Genomic DNA, 24,797 nt, shown 5'->3' on the forward strand with positions numbered 1-24,797 from the left:
ATCCCCAAAGAGGAAAGAGATGTCCTCATAGCGGATGCAAGCAGAAAAGCCCTGGTTTGCACTAAATGCGGCTTTGAAATCGCACAATTTGAGCGCACAATTTCAAAGCCGCTGGTCAGTGCGATTTCATGTGCTGCTTGCCTGACATCTATGCGACTTCACGCACAGATATCTATGCAATTCGCACATGAAATCGGCAAAAATAGCGCAGGAACCTTTTTTTAAAATTGGCGCTGCGCCGCAAAGTCAGAGTCGCAGCGATTTGATCGGTTCCATAAGCACAAATAAAGGTGATTTTTGTCATGCGGTTTGGAACTGTGAAATCGCATGACAAGTCACGACGGTGTGAACCAGGGCTTAAGGCTTTTTCACAGCAGGTGCGGTGCGGGAAAGTTTGGGAAAAATGCATCACAAACGCACGTCAACACGTCAAACGCATATTAATGCAAAAAAAAACGCAGTTTCTGGGCCCTTAATAATCACAAGCGCCTGTTTTCAGTATACAAACTACTAGTGTTCCCATCACTGAGGTGACTACACATAACACGAGGCATTTACACAATAGGGCGACCCGAGGGCCGAGAGTGAATTTCCTCGTCAGCAATTAGTGCTGGTCATGCACTGAATATTCGAAGAGGAGGGAAGGCCCCTGAGCCACTGCTGGTGTCACCATGGAAACTCCTTGGCTGACTTTGTAAACACAGGGCCATGGAGGGAGGAGGAGGAGGGCTGCACGGCCTAGTGCTGCTCAGGGAAGCCTTTTCATGGTTGCCCCCGGCAACCCATAGACTCCCATTACAGGCACGCTGGCAGGTGGAGGATTAACAGTCACAGGCTGTGGGGATGCAGCAGGTGACAGCGGGACCTCATCGCCGTCTGGAGGATATACACCTCGTCTGAGACCTCTCCAGCCTGTGTCGGTGACGTATTCCATCACATTTATCATTCTCATGTGCTAATGGTGTCACGCCGGCTTGGTGTTGCTTGTAGACATGGCGCTCGATTCACAACGCTAACACGCCACCGGAAAGACATGTTTTTGTTTTTTAAAATGAACGAGTCCAATGAGATGTGAAAATTCCAGTCATGTGAGTCAATTGAAGCGTGTTTTCTCTGCGTTAAACTTTGGGAATTGCGCCTGTCGCTTCAGTTGATATTACATCGAACGAATTCCCGCGTATTCGAGTTTACTAAACATATTCCTATTGGTTGGGACTTGTTCATTCGGGGGACAGAAGGCAATAAAGTGAAGTGGCTGCCCCCTCCCCAGTGATCATCCCTCTAAGCAAGGGCATGCAGCTGCTCAGGGTAGTACACATAAAAATAATTAAATGGCATATTGGTACCCAGGGGCGGACTGACAACTCATGGGGCCCCCGGGCAATAGGGGATCATGGGACCCCTGTGTCCTTGCCCAAACTCAAAAAAGCCTATGAAAAAGGTACCAGGGGCATCTCATGGGGCCCCCTACTGACCCGGGCCCTCGGGCAGTGCCCGAGTTTCCAAATGGTCAGTCCGCCCCTGTTGGTACCGCTGCTGAACGACAACATGGCAATGCACCTGTGACGGTGTGGCAGTGCGGGCTTTTAGGGGTTAAAGGAGAGAAAGGAACACAGTGCCTCTAAATGTTGAATTTCATTTAATTATTCTCCATTGTAGGGGTTAAAACAGGCGGTGAGGAGGCAAGATATTGCCTCTTCGCTGCCTGTCATACACTGAAAGACGATCCATTGCAGATCACAGATGGGCAGCACATAGAAGTCACTGAGGCCTGGTTCACACCTGTGCATTCTGCAGAAACGCACTACAGTCCATTTAATGTCTCTAATCTCCGCGATTTTCAGCCACTGCGGGTTTATATGGAAAGGGTCAGGGACTTTTTTAAACGCAACATGGTGTGTTTTTGGTGCAATAGACTTCAATGGACATTCAGCAGAAACACATGTTGTGCGTTCTTGATGCGTTTTGGCAATAGGAGAGTATTGACTTTGATGTGACTTTGGATGGGTGTGTCAGTTCTATTCATGTAGTGCGACTTTACACTCTCTAGCACTCAAGCAGCATCCAAGTGCATCAAAGACACTCCCATCCAAAGCCGCATCAAAGTCAATACTCTACTGTTGGCAAAAAAATGCAAAAACGTATAAAAAAAAGTGTTCAAAAATGCAAAACGCGCTGGAAAACTCATCAAACACAACACGCAGAGGTGTGAACCTGTCCTAACACTGGGTTTTAGCGCCGACTGCGTATGTGGACTAATATCCAGTGCAAGGCAATGACAGACTGACAGCGGCCACAGCTGTCTGCTGGTGTTCAGATATCTTCGCTCATGTAGCCATTGACTGCAGTTAGAGACAAACAATCGCCCATGGGTGCAAGGTCTTTGCATCCAGGGCAGGGGCAGACTGACAACTCATGGGGCCCCCGGGCAATAGGGGATCATGGGGCCCCTGTGTCCTTGCCCAAACTCGAAAAACCCTATGAAAAAGGTATCAGGGGCATCTCATGGGGCCCCCTACTGACCCCGGGCCCTCGGGCAATGCCCGAGTTTCAAAATGGTCAGTCCACCCCTGGTCCCGCGATCATCGCTCCATGTGCACTTCTAAATACAGGTGGACAGCTGCGGCCGCTGTCATTGCTTTGTATTGGCTGAGCAGCTGCTGTAATTCAATGCAATGGCTAATTTACACTTCCAGTTGGAGGGGAGGTGAAACTCTGTGGTTGAGCCATGTTTTTAGCGCCCATCAACAGCTACCACTTTAGCTGGGCAGAGAGTAGCCAGAGATGTACATATGTCATGGCCGTGACAGCAATTATACCCCCTGTTGTGTTTGGTGGGAACTACCACCTGCTGATCACAACTCATTCAGCGCTACAACCGCCTCGATGCAGAATGCACCTGGTTGGTTGGACCCCGTATTCACTATATCTGGTCTCCCTGGACCCTGCATTCACTATATCTGGTCTCCCTGGACCCTGCATTCACTATATCCGCTCTCCACGAACCCTGAATTCACTATATATGCTCTCCACGGACCCTGCATTCACTATATCTGGTCTCCCTGGACCCTGCATTCACTATATCCGGTCTCCCTGGACCCTGCATTCACTATATCCGGTCTCCCTGGACCCTGCATTCACTATATCCGGTGTCCCCGGACTCTGCATTCACTATATCCGCTCTCCACGAACCCTGAATTCACTATATATGCTCTCCACGGACCCTGCATTCACTATATCTGGTCTCCACGGACCCTGCATTCACTATATCTGGTCTCCCTGGACCCTGCATTCACTATATCCGGTCTCCCTGGACCCTGCATTCACTATATCCGGTGTCCCCGGACTCTGCATTCACTATATCCGCTCTCCCCGGACCCTGCATTCACTATATCCGCTCTCCACGGACCCTGCGTTCACTATATCTGGTCTCCCAGGACCCTGCATTCACTATATCCGCTCTCCCAGGACCCTGCATTCACTATATCCACTCTCCCCGGACCCTGCATTCACTATATCCGCTCTCCCCGGACTCTGCATTCACTATATCTGGTCTCCCCGGACCCTGCATTCACTATATCCGCTCTCCCAGGACCCTGCATTCACTATATCCACTCTCCCCGGACCCTGCATTCACTATATCCGCTCTCCCCGGACCCTGCATTCACTATATCCGGTCTCCCCGGACTCTGCATTCACTATATCTGCTCTCCCCGGACCCCGCATTCACTATATCCGGTCTCCCCGGACTCTGCATTCACTATATCTGGTCTCCTAGGACCTCTCATTCACTATATCTGGTCTCCCCGGTCCCTGCATTCACTATATCTGGTCTCCCACAGTACACAGAACATGGAAATGCAATTATCTTAGTAAATATTAATCGCTAAATACTTTTTCTCATCAGCAGTTAGAGCAGTCCTGTGACTTCTGTCAGTATACAGCTGAGCACTGGTTAATGCTTGTAGGAGGAAAATTCTGCTCTGATTGTCTTATGAGGCTACATAACCCCTGACCCTCTCTCTGGACAGTGCTGAATGGCCCTGTGCTGATCACATGCACTCCCCCCCCCCCCCATAAAAATAACTCTAGCAATACACACCAAACTGAGCATGTGCAGCTTGCCCCCAAGACTCTGTTCTATCAGCAGATGGACTAGGGACAGTAGAAGAAGGGGAGGATCAGAGAAGACAGGATCAAACAGCCTTCTTTACACAATGCAGAGGATTAACCCCTTAGGTTCCACAGTGAGTATAACAAGCATGCTTTACTGCATCTACAGACTGATTGTACTGTTGTGGGCTCAGTAACACTTTAATGGTCCAGATATCACCCTTCACATCAGAGCGTAAATTATTCAATGAGTTGGAATTGTTCGCTCAGTCCCCTGTTGTCGTTTTTGTAAACATTCATATACTGGGAGGAGTGATTTCTGTGAAATGAACATCTTTGCTCTCTCAGCCGGCCGTATGACCCTAATAAGTTTGCTTTGTAATATTTCAAGATCCTTTGTGATCTCTCCTCGTCCGGCTCAGTATCACAATGTAACATTTTTCATATCCTGAGAGGAGTCGCGCTGCTTGCGGTCTGTTCTGAGCCACGGCAAATATTGATCCGGAGTTTATCCATCCCAGGTAAATACACAGTGAGATCAGCGAGTGTGAGAACAGGACTGGTCCATGGCATTCGTGTCACAGATTTCTGGATATCTGCTCATTACATGCATTTTGATGACTTTTTACGCCGTGACGTTGTTTGCAGAATCCTCTGTGGAATTGTTATCTAATTATTCCCATAAAGCCGTATCGTCCTCTTCACTCACTGCAGGGAATGAGATGCAAATGACGGGTACGAGGTTTGCCTAATACAGACATGAATATTAATATCACATTAAACTCCGGTGGAAGAAATCAGTTCTATTCTTAACACTGGGAAAGGACATCTCACACTCACAGTAAAGATGCCAAACGTTGCCCCCCCCCCACCCCAAAAACAAAAAGTATGAGCATAATGTGTTAGCAAAAAATCCCCTCCCTACCCCCACTCACAAAAAAAAATTAAAGCCCTAATCTTCACACTTACCCCCTAAGCATAAATCCCTTTGCAAGCTAAAATTCTCCCCAAACAAAAATTCCCCCTCTTCAAGTACAAATCCCCCCCTCCCAGCTCAAATCCTCTCCCTCCCCAAATCTCCCCTTCTAGGACGAATCCTCTACCCCTTCCCCTCTGAGCATATATCATCTTCCCCCTCCAACTCTCCCTCTCCCAGTACAATCCCCCCCCCCCCCGAATCCCCTCTCCTTGAACTAATCATCCCTCCCCCCAAATCTCCCCTTCTAGCACGAATCCGCTACCCCTTACATTTCTCCTCTGAGCATAAACCCTTTTCCCCCTCCAACTCTCTCTCTCCCAGTACAACCCCCCCCCCCCATAAATTCCCTCTCCTTGAACTAATCCTCCCTCCCCCCAAATCTCCCCTTCTAGCACAAATTCTCTACCCCTTCCCCTCTGAGCATAAATCCTCTTCCCCCTCCAACTCCCCCTCTCACTCTCCCAAGACAATTCCCCCCCAAAAACCCCTCTCCTTGAACTAATCCTCCCCCCAAAATCTCCCCTTCTAGCACGAATCCTCCACCCGTTACATTTTGAGCATAAATCCTTTCCCACCCCTCCAAATCCCACTCTCCAAGTACAATCCCCCACCCTCAAATCTCCTCTCCTTGAACTAATCCCTCCAATCATGCCCTCTACCACAAATCAACCCCCCCCCCCCTCAAATTGCCCTTCGTAACAGAAATCTGCCCACCTAGTACAAATTTCCCCCTCCAGATCACCCGTTGTAGCACAACCCCCAAAATCTCCTTGGCGCCCAGGGCAGTTGTCCCTCTTGCCCACCCCTCGTCATATTCATAACGCAATAAAAGTCCCTTCTATTGATCCTCCTTCAGATTTCCAAAAAACACAGTAAGGCCTCATTTCACTTGCTTTGCTCTCTGAAGAGTGAACTGCATTTTGAATGCTCTTCAGAAAGCATTTGACAGGCGGTGAGTGTTGTATCGCCTCCTCGCTGCCTTCTTTAACCTCCTAAATTCTGGACTACAGCGACGCGTCCATGTGAGTTGTGCGCTGTTACGGGGCAGGTATAGTGTAGCCTCATTCACATGAATGTGTCACGTCCGGCAGACAGTAATGCAACAGGAGGTATCATTTCTGCCACAAATGATCATGACGTGTACATCCCCAGCCACTAGCTCTGCAGCTAAACGGTCGATGGGGGGTAAAACCAAAGCTCAGCCATGGGGTTTTACTGTGCCACCCCCAACCGCAAGTGTACATGAACCCTTAGAAAAAAAAAGTCATGAAAAATAGATTACAGGACTATTAAATAGCGGATGTGTATGGATTATTTCTGGAGAATAGGAATATCATTTAATGTTACTTTAAAGCCCTCTATAATAAATATTAATGTATTACATTTCCTGTGTAAGAGGTTTACCTTTTCATTTGGGGTATTTGAATGCTTTAAAAATTTACTGACACCATATTTGATATTCGTCTTAGTCTAGGTTCACATATATGTGTCATGAAATTCGCTCAGTTATGTAGAACGATTCTGCCCTGCATATCACATGCGGTTGTGCTTGAACAGCAATCCATTTGTCATGCAATTTTACGTCTCATCAAAAGCTATGAAATACCCTACACTGAACACTCCCACAGCAAAGCTACGCATTGTGTTCTCATACAACTCTATAGATGCAATTTCAAATCGCACTGTCCCAAAAACGCACAGGACCCTTTTTCAAAAACGCAATGGGGCTCTCCCGCATATATACTATATTGCCAAAAGTATTGGCTCCCCCTCCAAATCATTGAATTCAGGTGTTCCAATCCCCTCCATGGACACAGGTATATACAATCAAGCACCTAGGCATGCAGACTGCTTCTACAAACATTGGTGAAAGAATGGGTCGCTCTCAGGAGCTCAGTGACTCCAAGCGTGGTCCCGTGATAGGTTGCCACCTGTACAATAAGTCCATCCGTGACATTTCCTGGCTACTAAATATTCCACGCTCAACTGTTAGTGGGATTATAACAAAGTGGAAGCAACTGGGAACAACAGCAGCTCAGCCACCAAGTGGTAGGCCACGTCACATGACAGGGCGGGGTCAGCGCATGCTGAAGCGCACAGTGCGCAGAAGTCACCAACTGTCTGCAGAGTCAATAGCTAAAGACCTCCAAACTTGGTGTGGCCTTCAGATGAGCCCAACAACAGTTCGTAGAGAGCTTCATGGAATGGGTTTCCATGGCCGAGCAGCTGCATCCAAGCCTTCCATCACCAAGTGCAATGCAAAACGTCGGATGCCGTGGTGTAAAGCATGCTGCCACTGGACTCTAGAGCAGTGGAGACGTGTTCTCTGGAGTGACCAGTCACGCTTCTCTGTCTAGCAATTCCGATGTGTCTGGGTTTGGCGGTTGCCAGGAGAATGGTACTTGCCTGACTGCATTGTGCTAAGTGTAAAGTTTGGTGGAGGGGGGATTATGGTGTGGGGTTGCTTTTCAGGTGTTGGGCTTGGCCCCCTAGTTCCAGTGAAGGGAACTCTTAAGGCGTCAGCATACCAAGACATTTTGGACAATTTCATGCTCCCAACATCGTGGAAGTGTTTGGGGATGGCCCCTTCCTGTTCCAACATGGCTGCACACCAGTGCACAAAGCAAGGTCCATAAAGACATGGAGGAGCCAGTTTGGGGTGGAGGAACTTGACTGTCCTGCACAGAGTCCTGACCTCAACCCCATAGAACACCTTTGGGATGAATTAGAGCGGAGACTGAAAGCCAGGCCTCCTCCCCCGACATCGGTGCCTGACCTGACAAATGTGCTTCTGGAAGAATGGTCCAACCTTCCCATAGACACCCTCCTAAACCTTGTGGACGGCCTTCCCAGAAGAGTTGAAGCTGTTATAGCTGCAAAGGGCGGGACCAACTCAATATTGAACCCTACGGACTAAGACTGGGGGGCCATTAAAGGTCATGTGCGTGGAAAGGCCGGCGCCCAATACTTTTGGCAATATAGTGTATCTGAACGCTCTCAATAGGAACACATTCACTTTGACTTGTCATGTAAATTCGCACTCTCTAATTGTATCACAAAACGCACATGTGTGAACCGGAGATAAGGAAGATCCATTATAAAATGGTAGAGGAAAAAAATTACGGCACTGGGAAAAAAAGAATGGACAAAAAAGTAATGAAGTGTAAAATAAAAAAGCTTCAGTGGGAGACTCAAAGTTAATGAGTATTTCCCTAAAAAAGACTTCCATGGATGGATATTCTTACATAGTTACATTGTTCCAGATCCGACCACTGTAACAATGTACATATCATACCTGTGGGATCCCTCTACAAGCTGGAAATCACTATATAGACACCACTACTCCAGTGATCTCCACTAGCTTACGGGTCCCTTGCATTGTGAACACAGGAGGTTGGCCACTCAGCATGGGTGCCATTCAGAGAATGCTTTGCAGACAATTGAGGGATCCCACAGGTATGTGTAGCACTACCCTCGAAGGAGCCGCTTAATAATTTGGGTTCTCTGTTTTGCGCCTCAACTCCAAGAACAACCTCAGCTCCTCTGACACACCTGGTTGAATGAAAGCTACTGCAAGCACTAAGAAGAACATGAGTTCTCCATTGTTAGCCTTTAACTCAGCTGTGAATTAGGAGCAGGAAATGCACACAAGTTAGTTTAGAGGTAAATAAACTCAATGTATTGATACGGGTTAGAATAAATGGCGGTGTGCACATAGGTGAGCGCACAGAAGGTAGGTTCATACACAGTCCGCTAGACATAGACAGTATAATCCATCTGCCAAGGTAATTTAGAATAGAGATCTGTACCACTAGACTGGGATTAACTCATGAATCAGCAAAGGCAGCAATAAACGATGCATATAAGTATTACTATAAGTAGTCTAGAGTGCACTCCAGGAGAATGGCTAGGATATGGTGCAACGTCCCCCTCTTAGCATATGCAATAGATAAAGGTCTCTCTGTAGCAGCTGTAAAGGGGCAGTCTTTAGGCCTAACTCTTCAGCAGGCTAGTGTTGGGGTCCAATTGAACCATTGGTGCACATGAGAATATTCCCAGTCAAGCCTGCAGGCAGCAATGAGGCTACTAGATGGCTGAGTGGTCAGAAGCAGATAGTGATCCCCACAGCAACTGCTCAGTAGTCCCTGTGACCTTGCAGCATCACACACAGCAATTAGTCCACTCTCTGTCAGGGGCAGTCTGACAATTCATGGGGCCCCCAGCAATAGGGGATCATGGGGCCCCTGTGTCCTTGCCCAAACTCAAAAAAACCTATGAAAAAGGTACCAGGGGCATCTCATGGGGCCCCCTACTTGGGCAGTGCCCGAGTTTCCAAATGGTCAGCCCCTGCTCTCTGCTGTCCGCACCCCCAAACTCAAGGCTCCAGATCCCACTCAGGTGGCTGATATGCCGCAGTGATGATGCACAGTGGACATTGATGTGCACTCTCTATTCTCCCTCGTGGCAAAAAGGAAGCTGTGTCGTGTACAACTTGTGAAAATGCAGCTCTTTCCCCTCCACCTGGCATTTTTCCTCCTGAAATGCAGTTCAAAAGCTCTTGATTACAGTACAGTGCATTCCTGCCTGACTCAGTCTATTGAACTCTTCCTGCTCAGCAGCTCCCTGCTCTTGCTGATATAGCTGGTAACCAGTTCAGCACTGCAGGGCAACAGCTACAGAGAGCAGCTGCAACCAGTGTTTCTTTTGCTCTCCATTGTTAGCCAAGCACCTGGCTACATATGGTATATGTACAGTTACATTGGTCCACGCCAGAACAATGTAACCATGTAAAAAGAGCCATACCTGGAATTCAGCTTTAACTTTCTTTATGCAAGCACCTAAGTAAGTAAACCACTAACTACATCCTGGTGGAACCTAAGGGGGTCACACAGTCAGTACTAAAGGGCTGCAGTTTGGGCACCAGGACTCTAAGCTGCACAAGCTGCTAACCAACATTTCTATGTGGCTTTCCATAAGTGTCAACATATGAACCCTGCTGACCTGGTTCATGGTGTTTTTTAACAGTTGACCTGATACACCATTCCCGCCATGGAGAAATATGAGAAGCTGGCCAAGATCGGTGAAGGATCGTATGGAGTGGTGTTCAAGTGTCGGAACAAGGAGACCGGTCAAGTGGTGGCTATCAAAAAGTTTGTGGAGTCCGAGGATGATCCGGTTATTAAAAAGATAGCTTTACGTGAAATACGTATGTTGAAGGTGAGGACCTTCCCTGATCCATATGTGCTTTTGGCAGGGAAAATTGGGAATGAAAAGGCCAACAAATTTGATTCTAGCTTTTATTTTATTTTTTTCTTGGTGCAGATTAGAAAATGAAACCAAATCTCATTGGTCACCATTGTATTTTCTTACCTTCAGATTCTACCAGTGTTAGCCCTCCTTGAGTTCTCCCCTGCTGGACTACAGAACCATTCCTGTTTTCCTCATCTCCATAGCTTAAGGGGAAGGGTTCTGTATTCCAACACAGTTCTAGGGAATTGTGAGGGGAAAATGTAGTTAATAGTAAGAAAGGATGACCAAGACTGAAATATGTTTGTTTAAAGAATCGTATTTGGGATGATGTCAACAATTATTGTAAAGGGCATCAAGGGCACTCAGTAGAAAACCTGGAGAATGTGCAAAGACCCAGACAGGAACAGTCAAGCTCCCAAATGGGACACATACTACTGAATAAAACTTGACAGAGGTTCTGTCCCTTCCACTCTCCATGTTTTGTCTGGAGTTGCCCTTTAACCTAATGTTTTGTTCATTCCAGCAACTAAAACATAGCAATTTGGTGAATCTGCTGGAGGTTTTCCGCAGGAAGAGGAAACTCCACCTGGTCTTCGAATATTGTGACCAAACTGTTCTTAATGAGCTGGAGAGACACCCAAATGGGTAAGTCCTATGTGAAGGTAGCCTTGCTTTGTTCTCTGAATAATAAGATGTTGCAAAGATGTATATTGTGTAATGGACAGTAAGCCATACTGACCAATCATATTGTTTCTTTCACCAAAGCATTTCATGGGTAGGGGTTCATATCCACTGAGAAGGACATTCCAGTTGATACAGGGGCATGTCAGAGACTGCAGGGAGACTCAGGTGTCACAGAGGTGATAAAGAGCACACATGGGAACATGGGGAACTAGATGACACAAAAGGCTCTGGAGTGCACCGCAATCACAGGGTTCAAAGGGGTGCACTGGGGCCATAAGATGACACAAGATGCTCTGGGGTGCACTGGAGTCACAGGGAGCACAGGTCACTCTAGAAGTCACACGATACCCAGAGGCTGATGGCTCCCTAGGAGGATAGAGAAGGCATAAGGATATTGGTAAGGACCCGCAGCAGGTGAACTTGGCTTAAAGTGTAGCCATGCTTGGCTGGAACTCCGAGGCAATGGCAATGCTAACCAGGAGAGCTGTCTCCCAATTGGCCACAGTGCCAATTAGGAGAACTATCTCCTGACACAACACCAGTGCTCCAAGTGAAATCCAGAAGTGCCAGTGGCCATGTCATAGTAGAGACCCAGTGCTGGATCCCTGGAGAGGTGATTGTAACATAAGAAAGAAGAATTCTGACTCCCACAGTTGTTGTTTCTGAGATTGTACCTCTGTTGGCTCCATGTTCCACATTTGGCGAGATCCAACAGCTGTGGATATGTGTCTATAACTTGACCAAATCTTTATTTTATTGTAGCTGGCCATGAAACCCCTGGGAAGATTTATTGAATAGGAAAGTTCTGTCTCACAAAACATAAAGGCAGATTGTTCCACCATATTTTTCTAGCAATGAGACAGATGATGGCCAAAGTCTGGTGACAAACCACAATATCTTTTGAGGAAGTTAAACAACATATCCCAGGATCCATGATCAACCAGAAATTTACGGCCATTCTTAACAATACACATACCAAATTCTTTAACGTATGGTCCTCCTGGGTGGAATATCTCAGACTCAGTGGGTTTGACTGCAGATTTCTGTGTTTATAAGGTTGGCCTCCTCCTTCGTGGACACCATCTTCCCCTTTACTATTTTTTCCCCCTTGCCCTTTTCTTCCTCCCACCCTGCTTATCTGGTCTCTGTTGTTTCTTTTTTTCTACTTTTCTTTATTCTTCTTTTTCCATACCTTGCATTTACCTTGAAGTCCATGGTATGTTATGTTGGCCTATCCACAGATGCTTGATTGGTTGTATTAACAATGCCTGGTGTGTTATTTCTGACCTCTTTGTATCTATCCATCATCATATTCCCACTCTTAGATCTGGTGGACCTGCATATTGTGTAGGATTTTTTTGTTTTATAGGGGGATTTGGCCCCGGGTTGTTATTTTTCTTCACTTCAGGACATTCTTGTACTTGGTCTGTGCTCTTTTCTTCTCATTACTTTGTATGTCTATACAAAAAAACCTAATAAAATCTTAGTAAAAGAATGAGGAAACCCGGTTCTCGGTTACTGCTCTTTACCTCGATAGACAAGTAGAGTAATAATGATGCTTATGTTCAAAACCATGAGAGAGCCACACTTTACTTGTCAGACAGCATAACATAACTGCTAATACCTGTTTTAACAAGGAAACCCTCCTCTGTGTGCCCTGATGAAACTAGTTGTTTTATAGTACTAGAAGCTGAGACTCCAGGAGGACAAATCTCTACCAAAAACCTTGCCCCTGTCCAAGGAGAGTTAAATTAGAGAAGCGAACAACTGTCCATGAGGCTTAGTGCTGAAGTTGGAAAAGTCAGTCCCTTAAAAAAGGGAGGCTTACAAAGGACTTTCTGGCTATCAAAGTGAATAGTAGGCATGTTAGTGTTGTTCTTGGTCAGGAATAATGCTTTTAAAAGGTTTGATTTAATCCTAGGCAGCTGGATGGCACTCTTGTCTTGCAGCTCTGAGTCTGGAGTTCAAAGCCCTCCTTGGACACTGCCAGTATGATGTTAGCATGGTCTTCCCATTTCTTTATGGGTTTTCTCCCACAATCTAGAAGCCATACTGGTAGGTTGACTGGCTTGTAGTAAATATAAAGTGCGGTAAATCCTCCAAACAACCCAATAAACTACACGATTCTAAATGGAAAAAACTTTCAGCCCTAGAAAGTTGCATGGAGTGTTATTTTCAAAGTTATTAAGTTAATGCACTATGTTGAGTTTTTTTGATTTTTTGAGGGTTTCCGCGGAAGCTGTTTTGAGGATTACAACACTATAAACAAGTGATTCCAAGTGGGACGTATTTCATTATTTTTTGGTTTTGGACTATTAAGACACTGGACACTTATTCAATTAATATTTTTTGTGATTATATGTGTGTGGACATTTATTATTTGGAGGGCACATATTGTTATTTTGGATTAAGGAGGTCTTTTCACTAGCGGGTGGGTTGGATGATTCTTTTTAGGGTATTTTTGATGGCTTGTAGTAAAGCTGTCCTGAGTGTGAAAGGTACATTAGATTGTGTTCCCCTATGGAGCACAGGAACGGATGTAAATGGCTTTAGACACACTCCAAAGCTGTGTGTACAATAATAGGAGACTGTATTATCATTATTGTGCATTGCCATCATAATTTGCACTGCTCTAGTTCAAGGACAAAACAGGAACACTATAGAAACTCGGTTTTCAAAGTCTAACAACCCTTTATATGGCTTTCCTTTTCAGGGTCCCTGACTCAACAACAAAAAACATTGTACAGCAGATCCTACAAGCTGTCAACTTCTGCCATAAGAACAGTGTAAGTAGAATAACAGGTTGTAATAATTTAAGTAGATATGTCAGTGATACAAATCCTGAATCTCATAATAGCTTAAACATGTGTAATGGTGTTTTAGGAGGAAGGTTATCTGAGCTGACACCCTTCCTCGCAGCCAATACACTGCCACGTTGTAGCAGCATAGGGCAATAGGGCATTTTGAGCTCCCGCTAAGTGGCCGCTTTTCCATCTAGTGCCCTGGTGCCAAACCTGTGAGTGTAACCCTTAGGTGCTTGAAGCCCTTGGTCCCCTGAAGTCATTAGTAGGAGCATTGATTGTAAATGGTGTCTTTGATATCAGTTTTCTCTAGCAGTTCCATATAACACATCCCTAGTCTCTAAATGCCTCCTACAGCATAGTTCAGTCTCCAACCACCAAACAGACCGAGTAGAACAATTTCTGACCATTTCCTCTAGTAAGTCCTCAGTACATCAGGTACCATATTTTAGGACCCTTTACCTTTATACATTGACAACCACTGGTCTAGTGTCCTGTAGTGTTTCATTAGTTCCTCCACCTAGAAGGACTTAGCTTGTATGGGGGACTTCCTCCAAGGGTGTATCACTTGCATACACTTGAGTTTATGAAGAAAAGCAGGTCCAGACTTGAACACACTTTTCATTGGTTTACTTGAACATGGTAGGACATGAGGATAATGGAAATAAATTACTCAAAACTTAAACTGTGCTCCTATAGTTTCTTGGCTAGCACTCATTGGGTGGGTAACAGCATCCAGAAGTATCATGCAGAACTTCTGGTGGACATATCCCTACTAAACAAGTACTTAACCACTTTATCAGGGCAATGGTTTAATTTTTATGCATACATGTTAAAATCTGCATTTTTTGCAAAGACCCTAGTGCTGTAAGGAAAAAGAGATAACCACTAATCTACTATGCTTTAAATATTATTTGCTTTCTGGCAGTGCATCCACCGAGACGTCAAACCAGAGAATATTCTACTGACCAAACAAGGAGTCATAAAACTCTGTGACTTTGGCTTTGCAAGAATCCTAAGTAAGTATTTGATAAGTATCTATTGAGGTACAAAAAGCTGCATTGACAGATGATGCTGTTCCCTCTTTGGCCTTCGTTTTTGGTTGGAATGTTTCCTATTGTGCTGCCTGCTTTTTAGTGTAATGCCCTCCAGGTTAGTTAGGTAGGTTTTTGTTAGATAGAGGCTGAGTAGTAGCCTGGGGATGAGTCAGCCTGGGGAGTGAGGTTACCTCAGGACAGGGTGGGAGGCTCTAACAGGTCAGGGCTTCTGGAGCCCTCCCACCTCTCCAGAAACGTGAGAGCTTTCTGGAGGAGGACTGGAGGAAGGGAGGAAGTTCAGATCTGCATGTTTGAGGTACCCTGACCAATCTCATGGCAGGAGGCTGGGCATAGTGTCCAGGGCAACCCTCAAAAGTGGCAGAGCCTGTGCAGAGGGGCAGTGAGTGTGGGTGGAAGTTGGAGTGAGAGGCTGGAGTGTACAGCCTGGGAGGGGGCCTAGGGAAGGGGCCTACCTACTGCCAGGTGCTGAAGAAGAGGATCTCCACTGTACCACCGTCTCCAAGAGAGGAAATCCTGAGAAGCAGGAAAGGAACCAGCCCAGTGAAAGGCCTGAAGGCAGCCACCAACCTATTGAGCTATCAGGAGAGGACATTGTGAATACTCTCACACCCCCTGGGCCGGATAAGGGGAGAGGGCAGTCAGGTTGAAAACCCAACTAGCTTCTCATCTGGGGCTGCTGTACTAAATTTGCAGTTTCTGGGCCCCTTACCCAGGGAATACCCTTAGTGCAACTGGGTGAAGAGGAGGATTCATCTGGGGTCTGAGGAGATACACCAGAGAGCTGGAATGCTCTTAAAGGAGATACTGTTTTGACCCCATCTGTATATAGTTGCTAAGGAGTTCTCCTTGTCAGATGCTGTCCACAGCTTGGGCCTACATGCCACAGACTCGCTAGTCTGGACTGTTGTGAGTGTCCCAGTCAGGTGAACTTCCCCACCAGGCTTGTTGTACTGTTTACAAGTTCTGCAATACATCTTTTTCTGCAATCCGGAACTCTGTGTGCTTTCTGCTGCCGTACCATGCTGCACCTACCCAACATATGGAGGCATTGCAGTTTATCTTTATAGTGGCATGTGTATGGGGATTACTATGCTTGCTTACTGTGTCATATTTATGTCAGCTTCATATAGTGGGCAGCCTACTGAAACTGGCATCAGATTATTCTAGATTACTCCGCTCTGTTTCTCTTTTGCACTTTATATACTCATCATGTTTATTTTTCCTCTACAGCTCGGCCTGGAGATGATTATACAGATTATGTGGCTACACGATGGTATCGTGCTCCAGAACTGCTGGTTGGGGACACGCAGTATGGGGCAGCGGTTGATGTTTGGGCCATAGGTTGTGTCTTTGCTGAGATGCTGTCTGGACAACCTCTGTGGCCAGGAAAATCTGATGTGGACCAACTCTACCTCATCATTAGAACGCTTGGTAAGAATGGGGGACCTGATGCATTGTCAGTAATTCTGGCCATCCATATGCTTCATGCTTTAGTCTGAGATCTTGTAAGACTTCTGCTTGACTTATTGTAATGTAAACATTTTGTTACCAATTTCTATATATTGCCATGCCTCTAAAATTAATGCAAAGCTTGTATCATCTTTACAATCATCACTTGCATTCTGTGCTATTTTGATCTGTGCTGACATTTGTGCCTGTCACACCTAGCTCTTCATCAGTCTGATCTGCTGGCACCACCATTGGCGCACACAGTATACTGTAGGTCCACGCAGGTCTAGAGTAGGTCTTCAACATGAAATCTCCAAAATACACTAACACCTTCATCACTGGAACTACTTGCCCAACACTCTACCTTCACATTCATCATATCTACAGGTTCTCTTTAAAGGGAAACTTTGCTTTGCCAAAGCAGGGTAATTTAACAGATTCACTTAACGTACACCCCAATTATTAGCAACACCCACAAAATCAACAAGAAATCAATATGACTTTGCAGTGCCTAGGAATGCCAGCCTGAGGGAAAGCCAATGATTGCCATTGTCCCCAGCAGTGCCATATTGGGGTGACACCCACAATTCATACTGGTACCATTCCTAACATGGCTATTGAGCAGTGTAAGATAGCTGAGGACGAGTACCACATTGCTGGGGACATCACCAGGGCTGTGTGTTTGTCAGGAACAGACCCCTCAAATCAGGGGCTGATAGGAACCATATCTCAACTACTGACTTCCACAGCTGTACATAGATACCTTTTATTCACTCCTACAATTCTCCATTCAGCCACCATGAGTAAATAGATAAAGATGGTATGGTATGGTATGGTATGGTATGGTATGGGGGACATGTGACTTACTCCCGTGCCTTCCATGTGAAAGCCCTGGTGCTTTGTACTGTTCAAGCACCCACTGCTGTCATAGTAGTGGAGAGAGTGCTTAGCCCTTTGTAACTTCTAAAAGTCACAAGTATATACAGATGCTCTACTCTTCAGGCCTGGTGGCTGAATAGAACAGAAGAGGAGAAAAAGGAAGGTGAAAATATAGAGCCAGAAAAAAGGGCAGTAAAGGCAATCTTTTGCATGGGAAAAGCAAAACTTTACTTTTGGAAGCCTCTAATTATTTGGTGTCCAAAGGTCTTCATCTTGTCCCATTCTGGAAGCTTTTGTCTGACTTGCTGTCTTCCGGCTAACACCAATCTAGAGTCAGGTTTTAACGTAAGTCAATATTTCCTCCCCCCAAACATGATCTTACTACAGAGCAAGGACCAACAGAAAGACCCAGTGATGAAGCTACTGGACACAAAAGAGGTATTTCTTGAAAACACGATTTGGTTGGACATTTTTAATTGTATGTTGGAAGAGAGAACAAGGGAAGGTATTATATGAATTCATTATACTTCAACTTTAATATATGCAGAGTTTTCAGTGCAGGTCAAAAAGCTTTGATGGGTTTCTTAGTTGAAATTGTTGATGTATTTTTTGGGATTTACCCCACAGGAAAGCTGATCCCCAGACACCAGTACATCTTCCATAGTAACGAGTTCTTCCATGGTGCCAGTATCCCAGAGCCTGATCCAGATGACGTGGTATGTAACCAGATCTGTGGTTACCTTGTAAGAAAACTAAGCATCAAACCTCTTCTGGGTGCTCCTCTGATCTTAGTTTCACTTTGATCCTAAGGCTTTGACTTTCTTGACTTTGGGGTCAACCAACACCCCTGGAGCTAAACCCATTCTATCTTTTTTACTCTGTCCAGTTAAATTGATATTGGTATCATTGGAAGGGGGATTATGAATGCTTGTGGTCTAATGAGTGAAAAGTCATGCTCTTAGTAACAACATTTCAACAACCATCAGAGGAGAGCATAGAAAAGGTCCTACAAGGTCCTACAACAGAGACATTTTGCTCCATGTTTTTTAGCATAATATCTAAAAATGTTAAATGTTTACTAGATTGCACATTAAAAGCCTTATTCACATTTTCTCTGTGTTAAATATTTCCTTTGCATCCTTCAATTTCCCATTTCTGACTACTTCCCTTCCACACTTTATATTTTGCTGCGGCCATTGCCACGTGTTCATCTTTTACTGGTGTCTATTGCTGATCATAGACCAGAATTGAAGAAGGAATTAAAGCAAAAGCCAATGTGATTTCTTTTTCTTTCTTTAATTTTTTGTTTAATTTTAAATTTCATAATTTCCTTCCACAGGAGACCTTGGAGGAGAAGTTCCCTCATAACCAACCTGCAGCCATGGCCTTCATGAAGGTAGTCTAGTCTTTCCAAGTGGATTCTGGGAAATTCTGCATTAATACATAACTCAGATTATTCTGTAGCAAGAATGCAGACAAAAATCTTGGCTTTTTAATATACGAGGTGCTATGAAAAGGTTTTGAGACTAGTTTTGTAGCACGCCAACAGATGGCAGCAAAAAGCTGCATGTACAGTCACAGGGAGCACCAACCTTCCTAGGTCATTGTGCCAAAAGATATTGTCCTGTGTACAGCAGTAGCTGTGCATCATAGTTATGGTGGTCCATAGTTTTTTTAATATACTGTCACCCTAGCAGTACAGTGTCACCATAGTGACACTGTACTACTTGTGGGGAGTGAGGAAGATTTTAATTTTTTTTTTTACACTGATTGCTTTTACACCCATACAGGATGTAAAATCAGAAATTTTTCCTCTCTGGCTGCATTCTTGCAGCCATTGAGAAATACTGTGAGAGCTGTGATTAGTCACAGCTTGTCACATGGTACAAGGCTGTTGTGAATAGCTCTATACCATGTGACCTCTGCGATCATTCACAGATTTCGCTAGTAGTAAGCAATGATGTCAGAAGTGACATCTTGCTTACTACTATTCATGTGATCACTGATTGGCCAATCAGTGATCACATGATGGGGACCTCACACAGAGGTCCCATACAGCGATCGGTGTTCCGCTGTGTCCTCTGGTCACAGCGGGCACCAGATCATGGTGCTACGTGCTCCCAGGGAACGCGCACAGCTTGAAAATGTGGGCACTGTTTAGGAACAGTAACCCGCTCCTGCACTGCCACCGTCCGGTGTTTTTGTACATGGGCCAGACGGGAAGTGGTTAAGTGACTTTGAACATGGCATGGTTGTTGGTGCCAGATGCCAGACGGGCTGATCTACTGGGATTTTCACACATAACCATCTCTAGGGTTTACAGAGAATGGTCTGAAAAAGAGAAAACATTCAGTGAGTGGCAGTTGTGTGGATAAAAAATGCCTTGTTGAGGTCAGAGGAGAATGGGCAGATGAGATGACAGAAAGGCAACAGTAACTCATGTCAATACGGACCATATGTTTCCAACACCTTGAGGAATCTATGCCATGAAGAATTAAAGCAGTTCTAAAGGCAAAAGGGGTTCCAAACTGGTACTAGCAAGACGTACCTAATAAAGTGGTCGTGAGTGTATTCAAGTCATACCGGGACTTCTCATTTTAAAGGTATAAAAAGGGATGCTAGTGTGGTGGTACCACATGAAGTAGTAAGTGGCGAGTGTGTCCTATTACTGATAGGCGGGGCACGTCGCGGACCAGTCCAGAGACCATTAATCAAGATGGCGGACAACAGTGTTAGTGTGTTCATGGAACAGCGTGTGGTGATGATGTTTCTTGTGAACGAAGGAATAAAACCCTTGTATATCTGCAAGCACAGTACAGGGATGAGACGCTCAGCCGCAGTAAGACATTTGAATAGTGTAAATGTTTCAAAGATGGCCATACGCCCGTGGGTGATGATCCCGGCCCCGGTGGTTCCCAGCCCACAGCAGTCATTCCTGTGAACATTCAGCACATCGAATGCCTGATCCTCGATAATCGACGCAGAACCTGTAATGAAATTGCACAAGAGACAAATCTTTCTGTGGGAATGGTGAACTCAATGATGAGGAAGTGAAGCCGGCTGTCCTAGGATGGTTCAGGCGTACTGACAAATCTTTCTATGATGAAGCTTTCCGGGCATCAGTTAAACGCTGGGATAAGTGTATGAGTGTAGCAGGCAAGTATGCAAAAAAATAAATGCAGTTTCCACTCCTTTTTTATATAAACTCAAAAGTCCCAGTTTGACTTGAACACCCCTCATATACAGTATATTTATTTATATATAGAAACATGAAAACATAGAAATGAACCATGAATACTGAAACTTAAATAATTGACCGAATGCACAATGCAAGTAATGTCAAATATGTATCTAAAGAAGCAGTCAAGGCCTTGTACAAGATGGACTGTACCCCCATACTCCACTGAAATATTCAGTACGCAGCACTTTAGTGGTGCAAATAATTTTTTTTTTTTTTTAGTATACACTATACATATATTTTGTGATTAAATAACATTTCTAATGACATGGATTTAATCACAAGAGTCTCCATTTACATCTGAATTCACAGAGTTCCCCCTTTTACAACTTAATTCGCAGAGTTCACCTTTACATCTGAATCCAAAGAGTTTTCCTTTAGATCTGAATCTGCAGAGTTCCCCTTTACATCTCAACTCTCGGAGTTACCTTGCACTGTAAGTGGGGACTCTGCAGACTCTGATGTAAGGGAGAACTGAGGACTTTAATGCCTCCACCATCATGTTATATTTGGAGTACACTGTGTGTTGCACTGTGTAGTGACATTACTGCCTTCTTACTGAACAGGTTCACTCACATTTGTTCCCCCTCTCCTTTAGGGCTGCCTGCGGATGGATCCTGATGACAGGCTGACTTGTGAGCAGCTCCTGGAGAGTGCCTACCTAAACCCCACCCGTGAGGAGCCAGAAAAGAGAAATAGGAAGGGGCGGAGGAGGCAACAGGTGAAGCCTTACTGTATAATTTCCAAATTAAAAAAGGTCAATCAGACACAGGGGCGGACTGACAACTCATGGGGCCCCCGGGCAATAGGGGTCATGGGGCCCGTGTCCTTGCCCAAACTCAAAAAAGCCTATGAAAAAGGTACCAGGGGCATCTCATGGGGCCCCCTACTGACCCCGGGCCCTCAGGCAGTGCCCGAGTTTCCAAATGGTCAGTCCGCCCCTGATCAGACATTTCCTTTTCTCACTGTGGAGGCCACTTGGCAAGTCTCTAAGGAGAGAGAATCCCTCATGTTTAGGAGCTGTAAGGTCAGGCTCTGGAACGAGCAGCAACTGTCAGGTCCCATGCTGTGGATTAGAATTTAGGAAGAATCAGATGGCTAATCCATGACAAGGGATCATGGGACCAAATCCCTGAACAGCAATTTTTAAAGATTATAATTTAAAGTTGAACTCCAAGCAAACAGATTAATAAATAGGTAAATGTACATATGGAGCCTATCTGCTAAAAACTTTAATTTTGTCCATCTGGGGCCTCACATTTACACAGCCCTGTGAGGCAGCATGTCCAGTGACCCGACATTATTCTACTTGCAGTTATCCAAGAAGCTAGGTCACCTCCCCGCTCCCTGCCTGTGATTGGACAATGAAGGGATAGCAGCATACCAGTGAGGTCACTTCTCTCCTCCTGTCAGATATTGCTTCTCAGCACACATAAATGCCTTTCTCACCTTTTTTTTTTCAATATTGAGGAACGTTTGAAATAACTTACAGATCCCAGGGAACCTTTGACAATAATTACTACGTCCACAGCAAACAGTTCATCAAACTGGTGATCAGTGGGAAGAATGGCCCTTACATTGGTGGTTGGTGGGAAGAATGTCCTTTACATTGGAGGTCAGTGGGAAGAATGCCCCTTACATTGGTGGTCAGTGGGAAGAATGCTCCTTACACTGGTGGTCAGTGGGAAGAATGCTCCTTACATTGGAGGTCAGTGGGAAGAATGTCCCTTACATTGGTGATCAGTGGGAAGAATGCTCCTTACATTGGAGGTCAGTGGGAAGAATGCCCCTTACATTGGTGGTCAGTGGGAAGAATGCTCCTTGCAATGGTGTCCTGTAGGAAAAATGCTCCTGACTTTGGTGATCAGTGAGAAAAATGTTCCTTACGTTAATGGTCAATGAGAATAATTACTTTTACATTGGTAGCCAGTGGGAAGAATGCTCCTTACATTGGGGGTCAGTGGGAAGAATGACCCTTATATTGGTGGTCAGTGGGATGAACGTTCCTTACATTGGTGATCAGTGGGAAGAATGCTCCTTATATTGGAGATCAGTGGGAAGAATGCTCCTTACATTGGTGGTCAGTGGGAAGAATGCTCCTTATATTGGAGATCAGTGGGAAGAATGCTCCTTACATTGGTGGTCAGTGGGAAGAATGCTCCTTACATTGGTGGTCTGTAGGAAGAATGCTCCTTACATTGGTGGTCAGTGGGAAGAATGCTCCTTATATTGGAGATCAGTGGGAAGAATGCTCCTTACATTGGGGGTCAGTGAGAAGAATGCTCCTTACATTGGTGATCAGTGGGAAGAATGCTCCTTACATTGGTGATCAGTGAGAAGAATGCTCCTTACATTGTTGGTCAGAAAGAAGAATGCTCCCTACATTGGTGGTCAGTGGGAAGAATGCTCCTTACATTGGTGGTCAGTGAGAAGAATGACACTTACATTGGGGTTCAGTGAGAAGAATGTCCCTTACATTGGTGGTCAGTGAGAAGATTGTCCCTTACATTGGTGGTCAGTGGGAAGAATGGTCCTTACATTGGTGGTCAGTGAGAAGAATGCTCCTTACATTGGTGGTCAATGAGAAGAATGTCCCTCTTTATAGATAGCTAAAAAGATCACCAGAGTTAGTGTTTACAAATCTGAGGGGCAGAATTGCTTATTCATCAAGGGTGCCCTAGCAACTACAAGAAGATCCCTAGAGGTCCATGTATGTCCACAGTAGGCTATAGTTGTACAGGTCAGTTTATATACTCTGGACCTTAATAAATAAAATGTAGACCCTCGCCCACCTCATAACATGTTTATTTCATGTGGCCCACTCGTGTGTATTTTCTCTTTGTAGACTCAACTTCTGCCTCATATTCCCGGAAATGGAGTCTCTCCAGCCCCAGAGGGGAAAAACAAACCTCGTCCACAGAAGTTTGACCATTTCCCCAACATTTAGAAGCTGCAAGGACTTTGTGTCAGCTTCAAAGACATTAAGGTGATCCCTGGAGTGGAAATCTGTTACTCAGATGGACTTTAAAGTGCAAATAAGCAGAACTTTAAACATAAATAATATGTAAAGTCAGAACTGTGGCTGCTGCAAGACTCGTTACCCTGTGGGATCTATCTGTTACCTCTCTGTTACCTCTCTGTTCTCTGTGACTCTTCACTGGGGTTTTGTTAAAAGGGCTCATTCAGTTAATGTCCTGCACCAGCCCCTTCTGACCTCAGGGTACAACAGTTATTAGAGACACAGGTCAATAATTCATCTGTTCCCTGTGGAAAGAAGTTTATATTAGCAAAGTTTGATTTACATCCATCCAATGTTCTCCATGAGTGAGGAGGACCCACCACTTATAGCATCCCAATTCATTGGATTCATTTAAACCAAGACACCTCCTCTCCTATTAATGTACAGTGTTCATTATTCTAAGGTCTTGTAGTTCCACATACAACATACGTAGGAGAATAAGGCAAGCGTGCTCTGGCCATGAAGACCAGCTCTCTCATACCCTGGAGTGAAGTTGAATATACCCAGAGATTCATTTTTTAGAGAAAGCTGGGGCCCGTCCTGAAACATGGAGGCTGCTGTTATTAATGTTTTTCTCTAAAACTGTTTCTGGTTGTCAGACATTTGCAGGTCCTGGGATATTTCATCCAGCTTTTGAAAGACAACAAGATCAAAAGTACTAATCTACCATTCACTAATCCAATCTACTGCTAAACTTCAATTGTTGTTGAACCTGGAGGTTCATATCTGGCATGCCCCACCTGTAACACAGGTCCTGGAACACCTCCAGGTATTGGGACCACTCCCTCAGATCCAGAAATTGTCAGCTGACAAAGTCTGCCTATCAATTGTCCACACCTGGAAAATACAATCAAATGGACAATGATTTGTTGGCTTTTATACTTTGAGTCACTGGCTTGAAGGAAGTACGCACCTTAGAACTTCCTATATTTTTGACCCGCATATTTGTTCCAGAACAGCAAAACATTAGACAGCATTTTCAGGGGAACATTAGTAGTGGCAGCCCCCGTACTTTTACCATGGTAGGTTCACTTCAAACCACAAAAGTTTCTCATGTCTCTGGGATCCTGCTAGTGAGACTGGAGGAGTTAAGGATTGTGCGCATCTACTGCAGCCATTATGAGGGGATCCCACTTCCAACTGACTGCATCTAGAAAAAAAAAAAAAAAAGGACCAGCCTGTAAAGAAAAGTGTTAATCCGCACATCTCTCACCACTGATTGGACAGCGGTGGCAGGACAGGCAGGGGTGTATTTACCACAAGGCAAACAAGGCATTTGCCTAGGGCGGCATTTTTCAGGGGGGCATTGCTGTCCCCTGAAAGAAGG

At 45.1% G+C, this 24,797-nt stretch overlaps 1 protein-coding gene across 2 annotated transcripts; it reads left to right on the top strand.

The window, feature by feature from the left end:
• The first annotated feature begins 677 nt into the window (after positions 1–677).
• Positions 678–24,335, top strand: CDKL4 (cyclin dependent kinase like 4). 2 transcript variants are annotated; one of them, XM_089655769.1, is made up of 10 exons: positions 678–920; positions 10,118–10,309; positions 10,866–10,987; positions 13,740–13,812; positions 14,756–14,846; positions 16,116–16,316; positions 17,841–17,929; positions 18,553–18,609; positions 21,050–21,172; positions 23,297–24,335. In XM_089655769.1, exons 2-10 carry the CDS (start codon positions 10,142–10,144, stop codon positions 23,396–23,398), a joined length of 1,026 nt encoding a protein of 341 aa, XP_089511895.1. In that variant the 5' UTR covers positions 678–920; positions 10,118–10,141; the 3' UTR covers positions 23,399–24,335. The 2 variants fall into 2 exon arrangements, with proteins under 2 accessions (XP_089511895.1, XP_089511896.1); XM_089655770.1 differs by having other exon boundaries at positions 678–916.
• The last annotated feature ends 462 nt before the right edge of the window (positions 24,336–24,797 follow it).

This window comes from Staurois parvus, unplaced genomic scaffold (genome assembly GCF_062004578.1).
Source record: "Staurois parvus isolate SC_StPar_1 unplaced genomic scaffold, SC_StPar_1.0 ptg000867l, whole genome shotgun sequence".
Lineage (NCBI taxonomy): Eukaryota > Metazoa > Chordata > Amphibia > Anura > Ranidae > Staurois > Staurois parvus.

What these genes read in the sequence shown, in the direction of transcription:
- CDKL4 (XM_089655769.1), top strand. Translation starts at nt 10,142, where the DNA reads ATGGAGAAATATGAGAAGCTGGCCAAGATCGGTGAAGGATCGTATGGA. An exon ending in GTGAAATACGTATGTTGAAG is followed by an intron (nt 10,310 to 10,865) that starts GTGAGGACCTTC and finishes TGTTCATTCCAG; the next exon opens with CAACTAAAACATAGCAATTT. An exon ending in CAGCCATGGCCTTCATGAAG is followed by an intron (nt 18,610 to 21,049) that starts GTAGTCTAGTCT and finishes CCTCTCCTTTAG; the next exon opens with GGCTGCCTGCGGATGGATCC.